Source organism: Panulirus ornatus, chromosome 66 (genome assembly GCF_036320965.1).
Source record: "Panulirus ornatus isolate Po-2019 chromosome 66, ASM3632096v1, whole genome shotgun sequence".
Classification (NCBI taxonomy): Eukaryota; Metazoa; Arthropoda; class Malacostraca; order Decapoda; family Palinuridae; genus Panulirus; species Panulirus ornatus.
The window spans coordinates 23,135,184-23,160,841 of NC_092289.1; the positions used below are offsets into that span (position 1 = coordinate 23,135,184).

The 25,658-nt window shown below is 36.6% G+C and overlaps 2 protein-coding genes across 3 annotated transcripts in view; both read right to left on the reverse strand.

Moving 5' to 3' along the window:
• Positions 1 to 870: 870 nt before the first annotated feature.
• Positions 871 to 2,992, reverse strand: LOC139746821 (uncharacterized). Its single transcript, XM_071658399.1, has one exon. The coding sequence runs from the start codon at positions 2,852 to 2,854 to the stop codon at positions 1,400 to 1,402; it is 1,455 nt and encodes a 484-aa protein (XP_071514500.1). The 5' UTR covers positions 2,855 to 2,992; the 3' UTR covers positions 871 to 1,399.
• LOC139746820 (glycogen debranching enzyme) overlaps positions 871 to 25,658 on the reverse strand; it is a 73,296-nt gene continuing 48,508 nt past the window's right edge. Inside the window, exons 7-32 of one of the 2 annotated variants that reach the window (XM_071658397.1) lie at positions 25,369 to 25,503; positions 24,025 to 24,243; positions 23,572 to 23,816; positions 23,227 to 23,259; positions 20,644 to 20,787; positions 20,223 to 20,291; positions 19,561 to 19,885; positions 18,757 to 18,880; positions 17,558 to 17,823; positions 16,345 to 16,494; positions 15,117 to 15,316; positions 13,465 to 13,665; positions 13,193 to 13,265; positions 11,543 to 11,723; positions 10,127 to 10,278; positions 9,321 to 9,436; positions 7,502 to 7,680; positions 7,149 to 7,251; positions 6,207 to 6,332; positions 5,863 to 5,962; positions 5,429 to 5,576; positions 4,526 to 4,741; positions 4,172 to 4,383; positions 3,846 to 4,031; positions 3,118 to 3,354; positions 871 to 2,998 (exon numbers count right to left, since the gene is read on the reverse strand). In XM_071658397.1, the coding sequence (XP_071514498.1) occupies positions 2,936 to 2,998; positions 3,118 to 3,354; positions 3,846 to 4,031; positions 4,172 to 4,383; positions 4,526 to 4,741; positions 5,429 to 5,576; positions 5,863 to 5,962; positions 6,207 to 6,332; positions 7,149 to 7,251; positions 7,502 to 7,680; positions 9,321 to 9,436; positions 10,127 to 10,278; positions 11,543 to 11,723; positions 13,193 to 13,265; positions 13,465 to 13,665; positions 15,117 to 15,316; positions 16,345 to 16,494; positions 17,558 to 17,823; positions 18,757 to 18,880; positions 19,561 to 19,885; positions 20,223 to 20,291; positions 20,644 to 20,787; positions 23,227 to 23,259; positions 23,572 to 23,816; positions 24,025 to 24,243; positions 25,369 to 25,503 (4,203 nt within the window). In that variant the 3' untranslated portion in view covers positions 871 to 2,935. The remainder of the gene's footprint in view (positions 2,999 to 3,117; positions 3,355 to 3,845; positions 4,032 to 4,171; positions 4,384 to 4,525; positions 4,742 to 5,428; positions 5,577 to 5,862; positions 5,963 to 6,206; positions 6,333 to 7,148; positions 7,252 to 7,501; positions 7,681 to 9,320; positions 9,437 to 10,126; positions 10,279 to 11,542; positions 11,724 to 13,192; positions 13,266 to 13,464; positions 13,666 to 15,116; positions 15,317 to 16,344; positions 16,495 to 17,557; positions 17,824 to 18,756; positions 18,881 to 19,560; positions 19,886 to 20,222; positions 20,292 to 20,643; positions 20,788 to 23,226; positions 23,260 to 23,571; positions 23,817 to 24,024; positions 24,244 to 25,368; positions 25,504 to 25,658) is intronic. The other variant, XM_071658398.1, reaches the window with a different exon arrangement.

Consider the following 25,658-nt stretch of genomic DNA (forward strand, 5'->3'; position numbering starts at 1 on the left):
CAAAGTATAATAGAAAAAAATAATAAATCTGTTAAGTATATTTGGAAAAGTGTATGCAAGAGGTAGTTGATAGAATGATGGAAGTGATTGAATGCAAAGCAAGTTATAAGCAAGGGGGTTTTAGGTGAGGTAGAGGATAGGTGAATCAGATTTTTGCAATGAGAATGACTGTGAAAAAGAATCAGGGGAAAGGAATGTTTTATGGGAGGTGTTAAGGATATATGTGGTAAGGGGACAACTGCTGGATGGTGTGAAAGCCTTCTATAGAGGAGCAAATGCATGTGTAAGTTTGGAAGTAAAGTTGGACAAAGTTTCAATATACATTTGAGTGTGACGTCACCTTGGCTTTATAACATGTATATGGATGGAGTGATAAGAGATGAAAGCAAAACTAGAGAAAAGGGGAGTAGAGATGAAGTGTGGTGGGGAGGTATGGTGACCAGTGACAAGCTTCTTTGCGGATGATACTGTGTTTTTTGATGAGTGAAGAGGCATTTGCAAAAGGATATGCATCTTCAGACTTAATGTATGTTGAGGCTAAAATATTTTTCTGCTGTATATGAAAACATAAAAGTGTATTTTACTTTTAATTAGGAAAGTTGCTGCTAATATTGATGTCCTTTTTTGATTCAGCTGATAATTTGTCATTAGTTGGTTATTTTAAAATTTTTCGGTCAATGAAAAGCACTCTGATTTCACATAGAGCACACGGCTGTGCTAAAAATCGTATAAATTTCCAGTTGGGTCAGATACGAACATTATTGAGAAGCACAAGGTTTTCAGTACATTTTCAATAAACTTTTTTGAAAAGATGAAAGATAACGTAAAAATTCTATTTCAGTAATCCCATCAAGAGAAAATAAAAAAAAATTCCAGCAATAAATTTATTGATCCAAGCATCAAGAAAATATATAAACATTAAACAATGCATATGACCTATAAATATCAAAACACCATCCTTATGCGTAAAGCAACACTCTATATATATGATTTAATAATTATGTATTCAGAAATCTACAATAGGCAACACACGGGTAATATAATTATTACTAGTACTGAGTAGAATACAACTTGCGATATCATATCTGAACTTGTATGAGCAAGCAGTGGACACTTATAATACGTACAATTGGCTAATGCTCAGCTATCTAATCAGATTTACAATTTGAAGTACAAAAGTTTCTGGGGTATGAAAACAAAATGATTATGCATATCTACTGACCAGATATTTCATGTCACTTTTGTTCTCATTCCACCGAAACTGACATTTAGAACGTCATGTAAGCTACAACATTAAGTCTACAAAAGCTCCATCAGATCAGCTTAGAAAATTATCTAAATACAACGTATAAAGCATAAACAGAGCTACAAAATAAAAAGTACAACCGAGAAATTTAATCTATAGAAAATAAACTAAATAGAAAATTATGAGGGAAACAACAAACAAAGACAAAACTAACACAGCAGAGAGTTTTTGTTTGTTTACATGATGAGGCTTGATGACTTCTTCTGGTATAATAAGACACGTGGACTCACTCCTCTCCTTTTCCGAGTGTGGGGTTACAATAGTATCATCTGCTTTAGACTCCTTAAGAGATGGTTCATACTCTACTTGTTGAGTGTATGGATTCACAAAAGTAACTGATTCTGATATTCTCTGTGCCTTATAAGCCACAGGCTGACATATTTCATGACCTTTTGGCGATGTACTAACAAGAGGTGGCATTTCTTTCCATGGCACAGCTGGTTTCCCTGGCGGTGAGAAGATGTCACTTCTGGAAGATGGGCCTGGCTCAGCAGGATCATGAACCTCAGGAACAGGTGGTAGTGGCATCTGTGGTGGTGGTGGCAGATGGAGAACTGAAGGACGTCTTAATTGTCTCGTTGTAGTGGGAGGATCAAGGTGGTAACTGAAACCATATCCTTTACCCTTGTTCATTATATCAATTTTTTCCATGACTGGATCAATTACACACACTTCACCTTGATCTTTTCTAAGTGTGTCTGAATCTTCCTGCCTATGCTCACTTTCTCTTGTGAGAGCTTTGTGTATCTCTTGAGAAACAGGTGCAAACCTCTTCTGCTGCCAGAATCCTTTCTCTGTCCCAGACTGACTGTCTTCCAATGTCTTTGGCACTGGTAACTGGTCATCAGGTTGCACTGTGCTTTTCTGAGTTTTATACTGACTCTTAGCATGACTTGTTAGTAGGGCCACTATGGAGGGTACTCTTCCCTGGTATTTTTTTGAACCTGATTTTGTGCTGTGATATACAGGTCCTGTTGTAACTGGTCCTCTTGAGGAGGGATGTAATAAGCGTCCTTTTTTCACACTCCTCCCTCGGAACCATGGTGCTATCACACTTGTCTGGGGCTTTTCATTTTTAAAGTTTCCATACTCCGGGCTACTCCACATCGCATTTCTTCTGATTCGGTCGTCTACTGTCCAAACAGTGAGACAATTTTCTGGGAGCTGCTGTGGCTTACACAGAAGAGCCATAGAAAAGTTGACATCAGTTTGGGAACATTTAACATGGACAATATCATTTACAGTATCAAAAAAATTTGAGTCTTCACTAAACACAACATTACGTGGAACATAACATATAACAGTATTACCTACATCCACTTCTTTGACAAATGAACATGAAGGATCCACATTCTTAGCTATGATAACAATCCTGCTGGTTTGTGGAGCTTGCTGCTGCAGACTTGTATATGCCTGGTTGAGAACTGCAATGGGCCGTTCTGCTTGAAGACTTAACCTCCGGTGCTGCCTGTTGCTGTCTGGAGGGAACTGTAAGCTGGTAGGGGATACCTGGAACCATGAGTCACTGGCTTCGTATGTTTGGCACATATGTGAAGATGTATGTATGGGTGTAGGGTGTTGCTGGAGTGGTATGTCTAGTGCATGGATGGTGGCGTAGCCCGGATCTCTTCACATGCTGGAGACGGTGGAGCTCCTCAGACTCCGTTCTATTTTGTCTAACTCCCATAGTACCTGAAAAATTAGAAAGCTTGTGAGAAAAAAAGTTTCATAACCTTGGATTTGGCTATATATCTTCTAACTTTGTGAAAAAAAATATGTCATCAAAACAAATTCTACTATGATTTTCTTACCTCAAGTAAACACCCTGTGCTCCATGATTGTGCTGGGTTTGAGTCTTTGCAGTGGGCACCTTCAGCATTAGTTAACTCTGGTAGGGAGCGCCACGAGCTAGTAAGTAAATGGGTTAGATGAGGAGCCATGAGGGACTTGATGTTACTAATGGTACGTGCGAGTTCTTCGTAGCCGCCAACTTTAGGTGCAATTGCTAACTGTGCACGCAGAAGCCATCCAACAGGCCACAGCCATTCCTAAAGAGGCAAAAGTAAAATAAATCAAAATATCAGTTGTTTTAAATATTTTTTCTTGTTAGTTTTAAAATATTTATCTTTTCAATTCACATTACATCAAATTAAATCACAAACAACAGCTACTTCAGTTAATGACACGAGTCAAAAGTTTTTGTGTACTGATTTCATACGCAACACTTTTATATTTATTTATTTTGCTTTGTCGCTGTCTCCCGCATTAGTGAGGTAGTGCAAGGAAACAGACGAAAGAAATGGCCCAACCCACCCACATACACATGTTTATACATACATGCGCAACATGAGTTCATAATTACTGTACTGTACCATTTAGAAAAGCACTGTAACAAAAAATTTTGTAAGACTGTAATTTCAAAAAGAGAAGTAAAACCTTTTACATAAACAAGTAATACTTACCTATCAGGAGGGACAGCAAGCAGTATAATAACAGAAATAAAGAGAGGAGAGGAAAGAAACAGGAGGGAAGAACTTACTGGTCCTTGGTGATAGTTGTATCCATGGGCAACTTTAGGATCAGATGATCTGTCTGAATTGTCGTAGTTACCATTATAAGCCCAGTCCTTAGGGTCAAGAGTCTTAATGCCCAGAGGTCCCATCAAGATCTTTTCAGCATTCTTCAAAGCAACCCAGGCATTTCTGGGTGTTACCATTTCTGGAGCCTGAAAAATAGTTCATTAGAAAAAAATATTCAAAGCTACACTTTGTAAGTCATGCAATGTCTTTCTTTGAAACAAACTTTGTTTCTAGTTAGTGTATTTCCTATAAATTCCACTTTAAACAAAAGCATAAGTTAGCTTACCACAGCAATAGCAATTGGGTAATTGCATCGGAGCTGATAGTCTGCCCAAAACTGAGTGGCATTATGTGAATCTTTGTAGATACCTCGCCGGTTGATTAACTCTGGTTTTGGTTCCCTTTCCGGTGTAGGCTCTTCACTGATCCAGAAATATTTTTCAAAGTTCTCATGAATCTTCTTCTCCCAGAATTCATATGTCCACTTGGTCCAGTTCCCTAAAAAAGTTTGGTACATTTTTACACTTACATAAAGCAATGCACCTGTATCAAATCTAACTTTTCAATATAAATTTCATGAAGAAAATATAATTTCCTTTTTCATGAGACATTTCTTCAATGACAAGGAATCTAATAATACCTGTATCATCCTGTCTTTCAACACTGTTGTAAGAGAATTTGTTTTCATGGTGCATACGTCCCAAGAAACGTAGAGCAGATTTGCTGAGGCCAATGATTTCTACTGCACTTCCGTCACGTGGAGTTGCTGGTTTGCCTTTTGTTCCAGCAACTTCACTTGACCCCATCTTGTCCATCCAAGTACCACAGTTATGGACATTGCCTCCATACACAAAACCTGTAATTTTCGTGAAGGTTGGTACTAAGAAAATATAACATTTAAATATTACCAGGAGATTTTGTATGCAGCCTTAGTAAATCTTGAGGCAATCGAAAAGTTTCCATACTTGCCTATAATCAGCTACCTTGAATGTTATAATTCTGTTTCAAAAACTGCATGCTTTGTTCCCCTTTTTCAACAAGTAAAATAAGTTGCAACATGCTCTCCTGACAACCTTTTCTCAGGTTATAAATTATTTCAATTATGTCACTAATTAAACAATGTCTTGACTCTTGACAAACACACCAAACATATATAGCTAAACTATAGAAGACATGGTAGCACAAAACAGCATCACTGAATTTAAAGATGTTACTCGCATTACTTCATACGAGTACAGCATTCTTTCATCTCAAAATCAGAAACCTACCAAAGACATTCCAGACTCCTTTTTTGCATTACATAAAACTGGCTAAGGGACCTTGTTTAAAATAAATGGCAAGGAGCCTTCAAACACGAAATATCACTCATTAAAGATCGTTAGCAATTGTGTTAATAAAGGTGCATTATGACAAACAAATACAGTATGGAGAATGTAAAGGTGTGCAATTAATAGTATCAGCAGTAAATTTTCTACACTAATTGAAATATAGCATGACATAAACTAATCCGCCTACAATTCTTCAAAAAGTAGCACTCATTTACCTGTTTCTAGATCAACTCCAATTTGGTTATTAAAGCCTTCGTCACTCATTTCCCGATCTATCTGGAAGCCAGCATTCCTTTCACGGAACTTTACTCCTTGGAAGTGGCACTGCAGAGCTTCTTGGATCACATCCTCTAGTAACTGGTCCTAAAAAAAATTGGAACCACATGATCTGTCACAGAATGTTAAAATATTTGAAAATTCAACCAATGCAAACCACAGTGTACAACTAACACCAAGCCTCAATCAATCTGCTTCATTACTTGCCATCAGCATCAGTGTCTTTTCCACTAAAGTAACTAAACTACTATGATAAAACTCTGGGAAATATCCTACACAAGGCCAAACCTAGAATATGCTTTTCAAGTTCGGGCACTCCTCCTAAAGTAACACAAAAACTAATAGAGAAGACATCAACCACTAATAAACTTACATATTTGCCTGGCTCTTCTGGGGGAGAATCATCTGTTGGGTAGAGACGTGAGACTTTGTCCTTCAGGATTTGATAACCATTCGGAGCCATTGTTACATAGCTGAAAGAAAGAAATTTTTTTTGTGCCTGTCTATTTACTGTTTCCTGCAAGGTGCCATCAGTAACAGATAACCAAGGTTTTGAGAAAAAAATTTTTTAGAGCTCCTTCCTCTGTTCCTACGTTTTGAAAATAATACAGGAATAATATTACAAAAATAACAAGTAAAAGACAAGTAAGGTGAAAACGTTATAAGTCATAGGCAGTGAGGTTACTCTCGTGTAAAAAGTAATGAATGGTCATTTACCTCTGTATAGCTTGGAGCCAAAACCAAATCGCATCTCGACAATTGAATCGAGCCTTCTTTCCCCCATCAAGAAGATTTGGAATAAGGCCATGGCGTAGTGTTCCAGCAAATCCCAAGATTATCCACCTATAGAAAAAGTAGAATGAAAAGGATGCATGAAAATAGAAAATATATAAGATTCATAATCATACTTTAGGTTCACAAAATGTTAAAATAAGAAATTAATTTGGAGGCGCTTTGAAAAATACTGACTCATCCCCAAAACATACATGAAGCCACATGAGAAAATAGTATACCAACAATATGTGAGGTGTCTAGAATCATTCAGGAGTATTGGTATTTTTAAAAACAAATGACATACAATGGGCCATAATTCTCAACTTTACTCCTATTTTTATGCCAAATTTAAGTTCCAGCTCATTACATAGGAAATAATGTCACATATACTGTAATACAATATACAGGGAAAACAGTCACATATCAGTACTAATAATGTCCTCCCTCTTCTGTGATTAATGTAATCTCCAGCCAGTGAACAATCCTCTTGCCTATGATATCAAGAACTCTAAAGGGCATCAAATTACCAACATAACATCAACCCATAAGATACTCCTTACAGTCATCTCTGTATAAATCAGTTCAAGCACCTCCTTTGTGCCTTTATGGATGAAACAATACTGATGGCAGGTGATATGGTATTGAAACGATGGATGTGTTAACCACCTTGGATTTTAAATGCTGCCCTAGGTTGATACACTTCCAAAGTCTACATTTTTTGAATTATCAATGAATCAAAATTTCAGCCTAATTCTTTGATGAGATGCCAGGATAAAATTACAGTTACAATGAAAAGGGTAATCTTCCAGTTACTGTAATTTGATTGCTACATTTCAATGCTACCATTATCGTTGACAAGGGAAAATGAAAGCATTATGTACATACCTGGCTTCATTATATCTGCCTGTAATAAGGAGGTTGCCGGGAAGAGCAATAAATGTATCTCGACCCCAGTTGCGCATGTAGCCAATGGAAAAGTGTGGGAGCCCTGAAATGAAAATAAACTTGAACATCAACATAGACTGGAAGCTTTTAGCAAGATAATGAAATGGAAAGTGCTCATCCTTAAAGCTACTTCATATCAGTAAAATCAAACACAAAAAATCTGGAAAGTGCTCATCCTTAAAGCTACTTCATATCAGTAAAATCAAACACAAAAAATCTGAAGATTAGTTCCTACAAATAAGTTGAAATTACCAAGAAAATTCTCTGTAATCATAAAATAATATATAGCTTACCAGCTGCAATAGTAGTAGACATTTGCATCTGGCCACCAGATCCATCAGACATAACTGGAGGCTGAGGTTCAGTAAGATTGGGAGATAGTGGTGGCAACAGAGAAGATTTCACCACACCACAGAACTGTACTGAACACAAACCCAATGCTTTTGCAAAGTCTGAACCCTGTGCAATGAACCTGGAGATAAAATGGATTAACTGTATTGTCAGCCTCAAGCAGTTTTCCACAAGAAATAACTATCAACAACACATTAAATATTTATATTTGAATAAGGGAGTCCATACAAAAGTTGTTCCAAGAAAATAAGTTAAACGAACAGCATCCAAGGTGCTCTATGCAAATAATATACATTAAACTTTTTTATGCATCTGATATCCTCATCAGATCACAGTAAAACTATTCACTCAGTTTTTAATTCAATTATATGGCTATACACATTACCAACATGCTTTCAGAAGTCTGTTGAATAAAGGTCTTTACTGCCAGGGTAAGCTTACTTTTTCCTAAAATTTGACAATAAATTTAAACTCAACTGCAAATTTATGTACTTCAGAATTAGCTATAAATGCCAAGGCCCTATTATTATTTCTACTTAGCACCAAACACCTCTCTCTAATCCTTTTCTAGCACAGCTTTAACACCACTAGTCTAATATTAATATAAATAAAAGAACATTCCTCTCTCAAATGATTTTCACATAACAGGAAGATGGCCTTCACATACCTGCCAATCATCACTGCCAATCACACTCCAGCACAAATGACTAGATTAATATCTTAAGCAAGAATAAAGTAACTATCTTACTTTCATTATTCCCAGCCCCCTCTGTATCCATACACAACTCTTCACAACTTGAACTCCAGTGCTGCTTCTTAGCCTTTAGTGCCTCACCCTTAAGAGGCCACTGGCAGACCACAAGTCTAGTGCAATGTTTGCTAAGGCTCCAACTTAATATTCCTGCTGACTACTTCAAACTAATATTGCTACCCAGTATTACTAACTAATGTTTCTACCTACTGCTCCTACCTACTACTTCTATTTATTGCTCCTATCATTTTGCCAAAATCCAGGTCTAGCACAAAGCACTCACCACAGGAAAATAGAGATATAAAGAATGAGTTAAGTGTTGTCAGGCATTATGTGTGACAACGAGAGAGACTGTATGTTTGTGGATAGAATGCCAGTAGTCCACATGTGGGTAAGGCAAAAAGAAAAGACAGCTATCTGGGTCAGAGGAAAGCAACTTAGCAACAACTGAAGTGTTGGCTCACTAAGCAGCTGTCACTAACCCTCCTAATACTCAGTTGGTTAGTACTGTTAATATACCTCCCTGGTCATTGGCTGCCTACCAACTACTACCTACTATCCTTTTATATCTATTTGAATAACTAAACTCTCAAGCCATGCAAATGCAATGCAGTTTTAATAAACCAACTACTTATGTACCTGTTGAAGCCTTTTCATCACATCATTTAATTTTTAAATAACAACCACAAATTCTGCATATAATAAGGCATTTTATTACCCAATCATAATTCTTATCGTTTGCTTTTTTTTCCCTTTGTGATTTTTTTTCAAAAGATCATTAAGTGAAAGTTAAATGGAAGCATGTCAAGAAATTCCCCTTTTAATTTATTAATGGCTTTCCAAGGGACCATTTCATGCAGTCATTACCTTGCCATGCAAAGATAAGAAAACTGCTTGGCTCATACCCAATTCCTTTCAATTATTTTTTTAAAACATTTTTATCTTCTAAAACCTAATTTCTTTCACAAAAGGCAACAAATTGGAGTTGTTAAAATTGTTTGTTTACTTACTCTCCCATCATTGACCATGCTCTATTGATGAGAGTGAGGTAGATGCTTGTCACAACAGAGTCAAAGTAGGCTGGAATGAGATATCGTGGAACATCCTTCATCCATCCAAACACCTCCTGCAACATATTGAATTACAATGAATAATACTGAAATAAAGCCATATTGTATATAAATCATACCATTTAACATTATTCAGAAATGATGTGGCAGCTTATACAAACCTAAAAGGCTACATGAGTAATCCGTTGTCTACACGTATTACTACAAGGGGTAACTTATCAAAGTTCCCACTTATCTGGCATTTACATTTGACAGGATTATCAATTAAGAAGTCAGTAGAAACATAAGGTAGGAGCTTCTACAAACACCGCCAGTGGCTGTTAGAGGTGAGACTCTAAAGGCTGAGATGCAGCACCAGAGTTCACTAGGTTATGGGGACTTTATTGCCTTGGCAACCCCCATAAGGGAGTTCCAAAAGGGAACAGACATCAAAGATATAGATAGATAGATTCTTTTCACTAATTCATGCGCCATACTTCAGTAAAGAATGTATTAGAATAAAGTTAAGACTTTAGAGAGACCACAGAAGAATATATCATTCACTCTGCATTTTTTTTTTTCTTGCCTTTCGTAGAAAGACAAAAATCCTTGGGTTTAAAGCTAGACCCTATCTCCAGCAAAATTAATTCAATCACAGGTGAATTTATTGACTGATGATACATATTTCATTTCAAGTAATGGATCCCTATTAGACAGTCAAGGTATAAGATTATGAAAACAGACATAATCTTGAGTGATTTCCTGACCTCAAGCCACGTGGCAAGCCGCTGAGTTGACTGCTCCAACTTGAGACGACCCACAATGAAATCAGGTAACCAGTCACCATCACGCAAGTTTCCACAAAGAGGGTGACCCAGGTCATTGTGCACACGAATCTCACTGAGCACCGACATCACACCTGAAATATTATATAGCTTACAATACTTCACAGTTTAGACTTAGGATCACAATTACTAGTCTCCAATTTATCTACATAACCATTTATAAGACTAAAACTTACAAATTTGAGGCTATTTATGAATAGCTGCAGCATGCATGGCAGGCCTTACAAGTAGAACACAACTTAATATGGAACGAGGACACCATAGGACAAAGTTTGGAAGTTGCAAAAGAAAGCAATTACATGAATAAAAATTGATATCTACTATTGAGCTTCCATCTTATGGGCTAAAAAACATACTATACGATTTAATTCTTTTTTTTCATTCATATTGGCATGTCCCATGTTAATGAGGTTATGTTCCAGAACAGATAACTGAGCCTTAGAGGGAAAACTCCTCACTTGGCCCCCTTCTCAGTTCCTTCTTTTGGAAAAGTAAAATCAGAGGGGAGCATTTCCAGCCCCCTGCTCCTGCCCCTTTAAGTTGCCTTCAATGACACTCAGGAAATACTTTGGAGGTATTCTTTCCCCTATCCCCAGGAATAATTCAATACCTTCATCAAGACTTTTTTTAGCCTTAAGAAATATTTATCATAAAAAAGCTCCAGTGCATTACACATGGCAGCTAGAGACTGAGTATGAAGCCTTTTTTTTTGTCTGTTTTCCTGGCGCTACCTCGCTGTAGCAGGGGATAGCAATGCTATTTCCTGTGGGGTGGGGTAGAGCTAGGAATGAATGAAGGCAAGCCAGTATGAATACATGTGTATGTATGTATGTATATTTGTCTATATGTATGTGTATGTTGATATGTATATATATGTATATATGCATGTATGGGCATTTATGTATATTTGTGTATGTATGGGGATAGGAAAGAAAGAAAACTTCCCATGTATTCCATGAGTGTTGAGTGTCGTAGAAGGCAACTAAAAGGGGAGGGAGCGAAGCACTAGAAATCCTCCCCTCTTTTTAATTTTCCAAAAGGAGGAACAGAGAAAAGTGAGGCTATTCCCTCTAAGGCTCAATCCTCTGTTGTTAACACTACCTTGCTAATGTGGGAAATGGCAAGTGTGTATGAAAAAAAAAGTGGATGGGCCATTCTTCATCTGTTTCCTGGTGTTACCTCGCTGATGTGGGAAACAGCGATCAAGTATAATAAAATAAGTATAATAAAAAAGCTGAAGAAACAAAATCCAAATCTGTCCATCTCCCTACTTTCTTTTAATATTTGTTGATATGAATCATTAATTCATATACTAAACAATTTGATGAAAAAAACTACCTTGCAAGCCACAATACAGCAATGGTGAAAAGTTGGGGATATTATACACAGCCCAGCTACGGCCTTCATCCTTTTCTTCCTCATCACAGCGATAAAGGACACGATTAAGATCTGCTAAGCTGAGACTGTTCACAATATCTGTCAACTCTGAATTGTGTGTGGTAACCTCCGAGATTCGAGACTGAAAATACAATTTGAATGCATAATTAATCAGTTGCACACAGTATTTTTTTATCATTACCAAAACAAGTCCATGCATGTAATAACATTTACCTTATACAGTATTATTTATCATGTAGTATATCACACTTACAAACACAGCATCCTTGTTAAGCATGGAATGATAGGACCATTTTAAACCATGTTTATCAATTTAGAGTGAGATTATGCACAAACTATAATTAAAATCAGGTATAAGATACAAGTTAAATATTCACTGTGAGATAAAGTCATTGTAGCTAAAGGTTTTTACTCTCATCTTAGAAACATGCATGTTGTAATGAACCTCATAATCATAATACATCTCTATGAAACAAAGACTAGATGGAAAAGACAGTTTTATCTTCCTGCAGTAAACTTCAACATGCTCTCTAAGGCATCTCAACCAGCAATTCTAAGACAACTTACTTGTAACTTAAGCCCATCCATCTCTGCCAATCACCATCAAGAAATTTAAAATAAACTGCAGCCCTACATTTTTAATCACCTAAACAACAAAATCCTCCATCCACCAAGCAACATTAGTACAAAAACACATTCACCTATCAAACACATAACAGTTGTCCCATAACAATTCTCAACACACTAACTCCCAAAATAAACCCCCTCTAAATCTATACTACCAAGACACCGTCTTTCTATCAAGCCTGAGATCCAAACATGCCATAACCCATCACTACAAGCATACAAAGACAAAGCATACCCTGCATATGCTGTAATCAGCCCTATAAAGATAACACATTAAATCCTCAACTGCCCACTACTAGCCTAGCCATTAAACCTTCCATTTCTCTTCTCTCTAAGAACTCGGAGAACACCTGGGAGATGTGGCAGACTAAATGCTGAAGGTTCTTTTATTGGGATTATGGGGCTGAAATATACAAGCACTCATAATTACATGCTGCTGTACACACTTTCCATCTATCAAGTGTTACCATTCCATCTATACCTGTTTTCCATATTTAGTTACATTACTGTTCTTACCTCCTTTTCCCCATGACTTCACTCTCCAGACCTCTAATCCTACATTATCAATTTTTCAGTCTATATCATCATCTCCAGTCGGTTTTTTAGTACTCTCACCATCCTTTGTCCTTGTCCTAATAAATCTTTCATACATCCCACTTATCACACAGATACCTTACTAAGGGTTTGCTACTTTCCACAGTAGCTTCAATCATCCTTTTGAGATCCAAATTTGCTCTGTATTTACTCATACTGACAATCATTTTTATTTTTACATTGGAGAATTTATATCTTACAAAGTTATATTCAACACTCCATTCATCACCTTTTATTGGTGTATCCATTCATTACTTTAGATGGAAGTTTCAGCTTTCCCTTCCAATATCTCTCCACAAATTTTCCTTCTACCATGGTATTCCTCTTTTTTTTACATCATGTATTTTAAAAAGTTAGTGTTTTGCTTACCTTGTATCCAAACTCAGACAATGTGCCACGGATCTTATTGACAGCTGACTGAGCACGAGGTAACAGACTTAGTCTGAAAATACACAAGGAAGTTCCTTTAACAAAACTTTATTACAAAAATATCATTTTGACTGATTATCTTGCAGGGATCATAAAAGCAACAATTACTTAATATACACATGTACTGCAGGATTGATAAAAGCAATTATACTTCACATACACACTGCTCCATTTTTATAATTGAATAAACTGGCAAGTAAATTCCAATTTACCTAAAAGCAATGACAGAACCTGGAGTGAAGCTGGGTGTATATTCACACTCAGTGGTTTCAGAATCGCTACCGGATGTGACCTTAACAAAAGTTGATTGACCAGGAGAGAGATGCTCCTTCACTTCTACAGTAAATCCAGTTAGTCCATTAATGAACTCTGAATCATCTGTGAAGAATCCGGGGCAGGGTTTGTCCTCATCACTGTTAAAAGTTAAAAAGATATTACCTTTTAACCCTAAAATTACATGTGTAACCTTCATCATGCTTTCCATCCTTTAACAAGCAAATTGGTAAATACTGTGAAACAATGGTTCACTGCAATTAACTGTATCTCAGCTCCTAATGCTCTACAGGAAGTCTTTCTGCTAAGTGTAAGTGTGCAAGTCAAGCACACATAAACTTTGTAAGAGTCCACATAACACATTGAAATTAATCCTGTCTCTACCTGCAATGAGGTTCCTTATGAGAATTTATCATCCTTCCATGATCTACTTTCCTTTGCTACTACTTCTAAATCAAAATTCTGTTTTAACATTACTTTCAAGTCTTGGAAACAAAGATCACATTGCTGAAAACAAATAATGTGATGCTGTAATGAAAATGATGAATGAGATAAGATTTCCACAGAGGCAATCAGCAGTAATAAGTTCATTTAAAATTATAACAGTGTCAGCTGGGCATTTGTATTGCCTTTGGGAAACTATAACCCAATGTAAACTGTTTCACAGTCAACTTTTCACATTAAACCTTGAAAACCATGTTTCTCTGAATTTGATACACGAGGATAAAATGTTGAAAGGTGATTTGTAGATATGGATAATAAGATATGTGGATAAGGATAATATAATGAAAAATTATTGTGGATAGTTTTCCTTCAAGTTAGAAAGATACAATACAAAGCTCTACCGTACATTTTTGGTACAGCGTTTTATCTTTTTTGTATTTTGGCTTCGAAATTCAATTTTTATCCTCGCACTACCAGTGATTTCCACAAACAAATGGGCACTTGCTTCTAATATAACATCAGTGCTTTACAACATGCTTTCCTTCTTAAGCTACTTTCACTTGTCACCATTATCAACTTCATTTTAAGCCAGAATTATTGATAATATTCAATTCTCATTGAAACAACACTTTTTATATTATGATACAAAAGTGTTTTCCATAGGGATAGTGAAGAAAGAATATTGCCCAAATATATCCTGCATAAGTGAGGGTGCTTGCAGGAGTTTGGAAATCCTCCCATCCTGTATCATTATTTTCTACAGGTAAGAAAACCCAAGTGAGGACTTGTTATTTGAAGGATTTGTTGTCGGTTTCTTATGCTGCTATGCTAAGGTAAGAAAGGCAAGCAGTTATAAAAAGTATCGTGTGGTCCTCAATGGTTTTTCTCTTATGATACTGACACCAGACTAGGAAAAAGCTATGGGCTGGCTGCTGGTTTACAAAAGGAATGGCTTGGAAACTACTGAAAAAGGCCAATATTTTATAATACCAGTCAAAAATGATTAGTTATAAGTACCCAAAGGGACTGCATTCCTTTAGGGCAACGTATGGCAACCCCTTTTTATGTTTTATATGTTTTAGCACAAGTTAGCTCACCTAACCCCTCTCATTCTGCACATTTTGCAACTAATTTACTGAAAACTTACCCTGCTTTCTTTCCTTTCACCTGCATTTCAAAAATAATCTCTTCCAAACGGCCCTGCACCTTCAAAGGACGGATGACCGAGTCACGCACTTGTGACGGAGGACGGAAGGAAGTGTAGGCTACCAACACAACACTCTGGTGAGTAACTGGATTGTGGCGTGTTACAGTCACAATGTGCTCAGTTACCTGATCCACAAACACCTGTAAAGAAAGGTATCAAAATTCAGTTTAACACTGAATCTTAAAGTTCCCTTATAATGAACAAACAGTAGGTAGGATTATGTAAAGAAATACAGTTAAGAACAAAATGTACACAAAAGGCAACTGTAGTCTGAATGTCAACAACAATACAATGTGTAGCTTCCAGCAAGAGGGAAAGGAAAAATTGGGGAAAAGATGCGATATGTATATATATCACCCATGGAGATAAGAGAGAAAAAATATTGTACTACCCTGATATCTTGTGTGTGTTGTACAGAACAACTCGAAAGGGTGCAAGCAGGGTCTGAAAATCTTACTCCTCTTTAATATTACTCTTAAAAGTCAAAAAAGAAGAAGCAAAGCTGGAAATTTTTCTACAGAACTGTATGTTTCAGATACTGCCCTGCTAAGGTTAAGAAAGATGAGAAAATTATATATAAAAAAGGGGGAAGCAGCACATGAAGAATTTACTTAAATACTTGGGAAATACTCCATTTTATGACTAATATTCATTCATTTCACTAAGGCTACACAACCCTAAGAATCAAGTCAAAGGTGGTACTCCCTGTGAATATAAGAAAAAAATTGAAGTGATGAAACACATTAAGGAGGGTCATGTCTCCATGCATGGACACTCCTGAGGTGACTCAAGCCAAGATACAGGCTGCTGGCTAGATAAGCCTGTCACAGCTGTGATGCTTTACCTCGGCTAAACTTGGCACTCATTTATCTCCCACCAAATGAAAGGAACATCCATGTGAGCTGCATACCATTTGGTCCAGTGGATCAAAAGTTGTCTGCTATGCCAAACCCTGCACAATCAAGACCCAGGAACACCTATGTATATATTGATTCAAATGTGATATAATTCCTAAGCACATGTTCATGTACAGTATATAAGATCCTACCAAGTGAACATGGTCAGCTTCTTGAGCACAGCTGGGGCCCTATAAAAGGAAAACCTGGGGTATGAAGGCAAGGTATATACAGTATATATACTGTAATATACTTTTTCAGTTGATAAGTACCTGATTGTATCCATTTGCTCCCATTTCATAGTGAAGTTTGTTCAGTAACTTCTTGCACTGAATGATACCAGTCTTTTCATTGACCTCCCCTCTCGTTGGGCTTGTGTCATTCCATGCCATATACACACGCGTTTCATCTACAACATGAATCTGTAAAATAAAATGAAAATCAAATTATCCAGAAAAGATGCAAGTATTCTGAGGAGTTTTTCAATATTCAGGTACAAAAGGGAGGTAACAACAGTATATCTAGGGCTTGTGGGGAAATCAAAACTATGGGAGTGTGTATGAGATGAACCTCCTAAAATATTATGAATCAAAATGTCATGTGGTTGAGTTCAAATTACCTCTCCTCTAGTTACTAAATAAAAGGTAAAACTAAATCATATATGATTTTGGCCACATCACTGATGTCATGACTGGTTTTTGAATAACTAGCATCTTTTTGCTACTATGAATTCTTGAAATTGGTACTATATGCTGGTGTTTTGACTGATGGCATAGTCTCTCTGCATACAAATCTCAAGTTAAACATTAAGAACATTGAAACAAAGTATTTTATTTTCCTCCTGAGAAGTGTGTTGAAGACTAACCAAAATCACTTATTTTGTCATAAAACAGTCCATATTTTTTAAAAGTACTGTTACTGCCCATGACAAAATTAGTACATTGAATTCACTGTGTTACTACGTACCCTTTAAAAAATATTCTTGCAACAACTGTGGGCACCCTACTGAGACAAACCTTCCACTAGTTGCATACTTTACTTTCCAAGAAACATTTGAGAGTCCATATTTTCTTTATGAACTGGTGGCATGTACAGATCCCAGATGTTACCCTCAACTAATGAATAGCAGGCAGAAACATCAAGAAGGCTCAATTATTTGCAGATGACCATACTAGAAAAACCCAATAGGTTCTCCCCACCCTGGGTCTCCACATTACTGCACAGTATAAAAAAGACTATTGTTCAGATGATAAAAATGGCAAATGGCCACATTAACATTTCAAGATAAAATAAATTAGAGAGTGATTTTGAATATTAGGGTTAGGGTCTGTCTCCCTGTATATGCTGTTAAGCTGGGGGACGAGGTGACAATGTTGGCATTGCTGTGTACAGAAGTCAAGGCTAAATGGTGGTTGAACATGAAAATACTGAAACTCAGCAACACTTTAAGGTTTAAATGGATAAACTTGGCTATTCAATACTTACATGATGTGGAATGAGCTCATCATATCCCCTGTTAGATCCTGATGCACAACAGGCCATACTGACTAGAGCAGTAGATGGCAGCATATCCCAGGCTGTGCGCACCTCTGCTGGACTGCGGTTATCATGTGTCAGATCCAGGAAAATAGCATGAGCAATGGACGGCACCAGAGGCCGAACTGGTGGTAATAGGAAAGCACCAACAGGTTCCCCTCCATAACGATAAACAAGCCGACCCTCTTCATGAGAGTTAGGGGCTGACATGGCTTCTGTTAGGAAAAAAGTAAATATACTGAATTTTTTTGACATTAAAATTCCTTCATCTGAATTTAAACATGGACTGTAATACACTGCTAACCAATACTAACACTTAAACAACATGATACAACAACATGAAGAATTTTACAAACCAACCATAAAGCCTTACATAAATAATGAACTTCGTGGGAGAAATTGTTTAACGAAACATATCTGAAAGATTAAATACAGAGATTGACGAGATATAAGGATACTAATCCTAGTGGGTATTGTGCACAAAAAATATATTCTGAAAATGAAAAACAATAAAAGCATGATAGCCAAGTTAAAAAAAAGAGTTCCAAAGGATACTATGGTTGAATAAGTAAAAGATGGAAATTTATCAGAGGCTAACTATTTGGTCTGCACTTACATATCAATGAAAATGTACATAAAATTCTGACATATCAAAAGATCAAAAACAACTTATTCAGGCACTCATACTTGTATGAAAGAAATGGTGCAAAAATAACAGGATTATCAAGAGCTAAGGAGTCAGTTTTCAAAGAAGAGGACATGGAATTAGTAAAGAGGAAGGTTCTCAGGAGAGTTCTATGTCACTCAGAGGAATATATAAAAGCTGACAAATACTTCAGGTAATAAAAGATTTTGAAGACAATGGAATTAGATTGTCTATAAAATATTTATTATGGTCATCAAAAATAACAGAAACTGGAGAGCTAATCCCATTAGTGGTGAGCACAAGTCACATCAAAGCAAAAGCAAATCAGAATAGAATACCCATCAGTGTCAAGTAAGTTGAGTCTGGATAAGAAACTAAAGAAAATAACCACTAAAAATTATAGTTTCATCATGTGGGATAAAGGGAACCTATATAAGCAAGGCAGTATTCTTCAACAGTTGCATTTCCCATTTGACAAATGACTATACTTTGTTAACCATACCTCGAATTAGTGAATTGAGCCCTAAGCGATTGACGAAAATGTTGTCTGTTAAATCAGAATTGGTGAAGAGCTCGGCAATAACATACAAGTCTGGTCGAACTTTCCTTGCTGCATCCAGCATGTACTGTGAAAAAAATACACACATCTATAATTCTTTCTTTCTTTCATACATGTTTGCTGTTTCCTAAACAAAGTACTGTCAAGAAGAGATGACTGAGCGGTGGAAGAAAATCTCCTCAATTGGTCCTTCCTCTGTTCCTTCTCCGGAAAGTATCTGCTGAAGGAGAGATTTCCTGCCCTTCTTGGTCACCTTTTATGGCACACAGGAGATAAATGAGCAATGTTTGTTTCCCCCTGTTGTTTGCTGAAAACCTGGCACTGGTAGAAAGAGAAACTCTAGAAGCTGGATTTTGAGTCTGGGAGTGTGTGTGTGAAAGGCAAAAGTTGCGAGTAAATGTAGATGTCAGCAAGGGTATTTGGCTCAGCAGGTTAGTTGAACCATGAGTTTGAAGCAGGGAACAGGACATCCTACCCTCCTGTATTACTTACTAAAAGAAAGAACAGAGGAAGGAGCCAAGCAGATTTATTCCTTTAAGGCTTAGATGTCTATTCCTGATGTTACCTCACATATGCAGAAAATAACAAACATATGTATTAATAGCAAACACAGAAAATAGGTAATACTGACATACTGTATATATTAAGAGCAAAGACATATAATATATATGTAAGAAAATAAAGTATAATATATACTGTAGTTCTCCATGTATGTCTACTATAAACTTTCCTTAAAACTTCACCTACCTCAGCAACATGAATTGGTGTAGAGTGGCAATTGTCTAATCGGATACCATGGAATATCTGTGCTGTGTATTCACAGTAACGTTTCATGTGGTCCCACAAATATGGACTATCTTCTGGCTTCTCTCCATACCTGAGTTTAACGCTATCACCCCATGCAACCAATTCTCTCCTCAAGTAAACGTATGAGTCCTTTCTCGCAAAATTTTTTAAGGGATCATCTCCAATGACCCAGCCATTGTGAGCCATCAAAAAACAAGCTTTTGACCCAAACATCAATGCCTCTTCTTCCTCCAGGGTAGTGTCCTCGCCATAATGAGTGAAGTACCTGAAGATGGTATCAATCGATATTATTCTAATTCAGTCTATGTATATACAATAACAAATGCTAAGACCTAATATAAACATTTCTGAGCATTTACAACTACATTAATATATTTAGATCTTGATTTTCCATTTAAGAAATATATTCTGTTTGCAAGGATAAATTTCTATTTTACAATCAACAGAAAGTACAGCTTAGGTCCTCCTAAATTACCACAAAAATGGGATTAAGTAAATAACCTCATTTTGCTTAAATGATAATGTTGATATATCCCTCGAAGATTTCTAATAAATGTATCAACTATACTACAAATACCTTGAGAATAGGTTAAGAAACTTACGGAGGAACTAGAGGGTTCTCTTCTGAAACCTCGGCAATCATTGGTCCATCAGGTTGTAATCGCTGGTATCTGGAATGTGTATTTTCCTCTTCAGAATTTGATCACTTCAGTATAGCAAAAAAGCATACTAGAGAATTCTCTCAGAGAATTTCCTTTACATTTCTGTAAGTGTATAACTTCAAAATTCATAACTGGTAAAACTTTAAAGATATCTTCTTAATAAGTCTATCTCTTATGATAAATTCATTTTCAATTTCCATTATATGGATTAAGTAAATACAGCCATATACACAAATATGAGAGGACCCCCATCCCTGCAAAATGGAAAAAAAGGGTAGGGACATCCAATTCCCCAGGTAAGGCTTATCAACCTCCACCTTAGAGTGTATTAGGTAAAAGACAGTTCTGTAGTTGTTCTTACCGAATAGTGCCCAGACAGCAATCAACAGCCTTAATGAGGTGTGCCTGAATCTCGCTTGTACGTTGCTCATTAAGATTCTCAAGATGATGACGCAGTTCTGCACAACAACGTACAATGCGATCTTCCTCATCATGGGCTTCAGGTCTAAAAATGAAAATTCTAGTAAAAATATGAACTTCATTATACCTATACATTTTAATTTAAGTAACACCAATCATATTCTTTAACTATGCTATATACTACCTGTATGCATAATTTCATTAATAAAATAAAGTGAAATCAACCATTTTCTATTGCATTTGAGTTCATATGCTCTGATTTTAACTTATCTCTCATTACAAGAAAAACTTGAACAAAACCTGTTTGGCAGAAAAAAATGAGTTTTTAACCAATATGATACTGATTCTTGTCAAACAATTCAATTGTTTAGTTCTTTTAGTTCTTATGTTTAGTCCATCACCAACCTTTCTCATTTCTATTAAGCATGAGTTAGAGTTAAGAGGAACCAACCTGCCCAAGGCAGAATAAGACAATGCAAAAATAAAATAAAAATCAATTATCTTGTTAGAGCCATGGTACAAGAAAAACTTTACTAGGAAATGCTGAACTTGTTCAAAATGCTCATTTACTTCTCTTCAGAATTAACTGCATTCGTAATCATCCCTTTGGATTCACGCACAATACCCCATCAATATCCTTCCCCTCAAATTCTAGTTTTCTTTTATCATCTTGTCTTTTGATCACTTGATCTATTATACCATACTCTCTCAATTGTTTTTTCCAATACAGTTTTAATCTTCAAATATCCTTCTTCATTAAACCTGAATTTCCAATACATTTTCTTACCACTTTGTTCTACCTACTTTAATAAATAATTCTACTCATAAACTACTCTAAACTAATTTATTTTTGCTATGCACTTACATCTGCATTCTGTATAGTATCATAATTATAACCATACACCCTCTTCAATAATTGTTACCTCTCAATGACATTCCATATACCAAAGAAAAATCAAACTCCTTTCACAGATCATTTTTAAAGTAACAACATCCATCCAAGAGTATTTTCCTAAGAGTTTTCTTTTTCTTCTTACTTGTGAGCCCTTTCAACTTCCACATTTTATTTATGACTTATCCTTATAATTTCATCTTCTCCCTCACAACTAATACTATCAGCCATAATGACCAGCCAGACTAGGCTCTCCAGATCCTGTAACACAAATGACATCTTCCATCAAGGATGCCCACAACAAAAGAGTCTCAACTTATCACAGTCCTTACATGCCTCCATTGCATAAACAATTCCATGCATTTTCCCACCATTTCTCTCCCTCCAGTACTCTTTCACACTATTTCCCCATGTCTCAAGGGTCTTTCTCTTACACAAACCTCTTTAATCATGCTATCATGCACTCTCTGTATACTCCCCATCATGCATTCTTTCTACGTGCCCAAACCACCTCAAAGTATTATGTTTCTTTCTTTGCCAAAAAGGCCTTGATGTGGATGCAGCTCTGTCAATACAAAACTGCACAGGGCCATTCAAAAGATTGTTGACCATATAGTGATACTGATAAGTTCTCAGGTTTTTCATGAGCAGTGCCTCCTGAAGTACTCCTACCAGTAAAAGTCAACATATCCCTTGCTATTATTATTATAATTAACAATAAACAATCCCAGGACCCATTTCATGATGTTTCTGCAGCTGCAAAACTGCAACTCCATACAGGATCAAGGAAAAGACAGACACCTTTGGAGCAAGAGAGTCCTTGCCGACACTGTACTCCTTTCCATTCATTAATGATGGTATGGCCTCACTAAAGATGAATTCTTGCTCATACAGTAACTGCATGCTGGTGATCTGATGAAATCACACAATATTGCCTTCTCTTTCTGCCCCAGGAGTCCACTCCATGAAGTTATCTGCCTATTATTGTTTTCCCTTACCATTATCAACCTACCTTCATATGTTATTACATATTTTCCTATACTGTGCATATTTGCTAATATATCCCTTTTTCTTTACACACAGTTTTCATAGTGAAAGAAAGATGCACTTGTTTCATACATGTGAGAGCCAAGGCAGCATGGCAAATCATCAAAGGTGTTTCAACCAATGCTGTTAGGTCTATGATATTCCAGGGTGTAGAGAAGACTGCCATCAAAAATATTCTATGAGGATTATGGATATGCTACTGCTGTGAGAGCTATAACAGACATGACATGACATCCAATATTCCGCACCCTTCATAAAGTATCTTCACCAAACCGGTTAATAAGGGGATCCCATTAAAATAAGCAATAAAATATACAGCCAGGAATAACGAGTGCAACAGCTCATGCCATATGCACAAGTGAGCAGTTTAATAATAAATAAAAAAGCCTTAAACTAGGTTATTACAAAAAATTATATGGATACTCCTCCAAACACAAACACCACGGACACCTCGGTTAATCCCAAAACAACTTTGCAGGAAAATGAAATGTTATAAACTATGCCAATCAGTGAATTACTGCTGCTAATTCCCGTAAGCATGTGATTCACCTCAAACCAACTCCCTGAATCTCACACAAAACTTACCCAATACCCTGGAGGGTCTTCGCTTTTGACTCACTATAAAAATACAAGAAAGCATTACCACAAATCTACACAAGCAACAACAAAAAATTCAATTTTCTTTCATAAGGACAGGGATAACAACTCCACTGTAAAGAGGTCATTGCAATACAATGAAGCCTCTAAAACTTCAGCCTAACATTTTCTACTAAGTTTCGTAACTACGCTACAGAGGCTTTTCCTACAGGAAAATGAAACATTAGCTCATAGTATTTACTGTATATGCAACATTTTGAGCATTAAAATTTGAATAAAAATACTATTAGAAAGAAATAATGCTTCAGAAATATGCAGTGCAGTATGTAATACCTGGGCAAGTTGTAGAGTCTCACAGCAATATTCATATCGATTGTACAAGTCTTTCTTCCATACTGTGGATCTTGGATGATCACCAAATCTTCTTTGGAAATCTCATCTTTATATTTCTTAGTAGAGGGGACTGGTCCAGATATCCTTCGATGATACTCTTCAACAATTCTATCTATGTCCAATAAGTAGAACTCATGAAGCTTCACTTGAGGTAGAAAGTGGCTGTGCAGTGCATTCTTTATGGCCTGTATCAGATTAAAAAAAAATCAGAATCCTTAACAGATTTACTCACAAAAGTATTTGAACAGAACGCCTAATGACATGCATGCATAATCAACGATAAAAACAACTATCAGCATATATACAAGACTTACAGCAAATTTTAAAAATCTTGCTAATCAAGTTGTGTTTTGTATTCTGGAGTTCTGAGATACTAGTTGTCAATTCATTTACCTCAAGATGTTTCTCTTCTCTGATGGCCACTGGAATTCCTTGATGTTCCCATTTTCCTTCTATCACTTCAAGGGTCATGTGACGGAGGACCCGATCAAGGAGGTATGCAGGACGGAGATATGGAGAGTTGTTACAGTTATATGTTGCTTCAGGGTGTTCTTGAAGCCAAGGGGAATCATTGGCTGTATGGTTTAGCACAATATCAGTAAGGCTCAACATCTGGAAAAATATGAAGTAATGAAAAAGAGGAATAATCAGCTCTATTTTCATGATAATGTGTTAAGAACATTATCTACATGCTCTTACTCTGCAGATACAACAGGTAATCAATAACAATGCATATAATGGGACGTACATCACTTTTAGTAATAAATTAGCTGATGCTTTGCCTAGGCCCATCCAAGAGAAAATACTGAAAATGTATAATGGCCACAAAAAAGAGATCTATCTATATATATCTCTGATGACCATTCCCTCTAGGAATTCCATTAAGGGGGTGGCCAAAGTGACAAAGTTTCCACAACCGGTGAAACTCCAGTACTGCTTCTTAGCCTACAGTGCCTCACCCTTCACAGGCCACTGGCAGAGGCCAACTCTAGCACAGTGTTTTCAGCAGCTCTTACCTACTGTTCCGACTGACTAATACCAAATGTGTCTACCACATGTTCCTGCCTAATGTTTCAACCCATTACTTCTACCTAATGCTAATGCCAGATGCTCCTCCCATTTTGCCATCAGGGGCCAAGTGAGGATATTCCCTCTAAGGCTCAGTCCTCTGTTCTCAGCACTACCCAGCTAATGCGGGAAATGGTGAATATGTATGAAAAAAAATATGTGTGTGTGTGTGTGTGTGTGTGTGTGTGTGCATATGTGACAGGGGATGGGTCTTTCTTCATATGTTTCCTGGTGCTACCTCACTAATGTGGGACATGGCATTCAAGTATAACAATGCAGGAGGGTGAAAGGAGGGCAAGGAATAGAGTGAATTGGATCGATGTGGTATACCGGGGTTGACGTGCTGTCAGTGGATTGAATCAGGGCATGTGAAGCGTCTGGGGTAAACCATGGAAAGCTGTGTAGGTATATATATTTGCGTGTGTGGACGTATGTATATACATGTGTATGGGGGTGGGTTGGGCCATTTCTTTCGTCTGTTTCCTTGCGCTACCTCGCAAACGCAGGAGACAGCAAAAAAAAAAAAAAAAAAAAAAAAAAAATAAGATAATAATAATACTCTTTTACAAAATGTCAAAAGAAACTAACCTCAAGAAAATCATATTTTCGTTAAGAAAACCAACATAAACAAAATTACATTTTATGCCCCAAAAACTCGTATGATCCTACCTTCCACTCATCCTTCATCTTTTTCACAAGGGTTTCAACATCATCAAAGGTATATTCATGATCAGGAGTGTGGAATTCTGTGTTGAGACTATGCTGGTCCTTCAGGGAGTATGATGAATTTGAATCTCCAAGCTCCTGCAAATATGTAAGCAGCATGTATAATGAATTATCATAATCAAAATCACTATGTAAATATATACAAAAGTCTTCTTAATCTCTTCAAATTATTTAAGAAATATTACACCATCAAACAACATGTAAGTTAATAATCCACAGCTAAAAAATTTAAA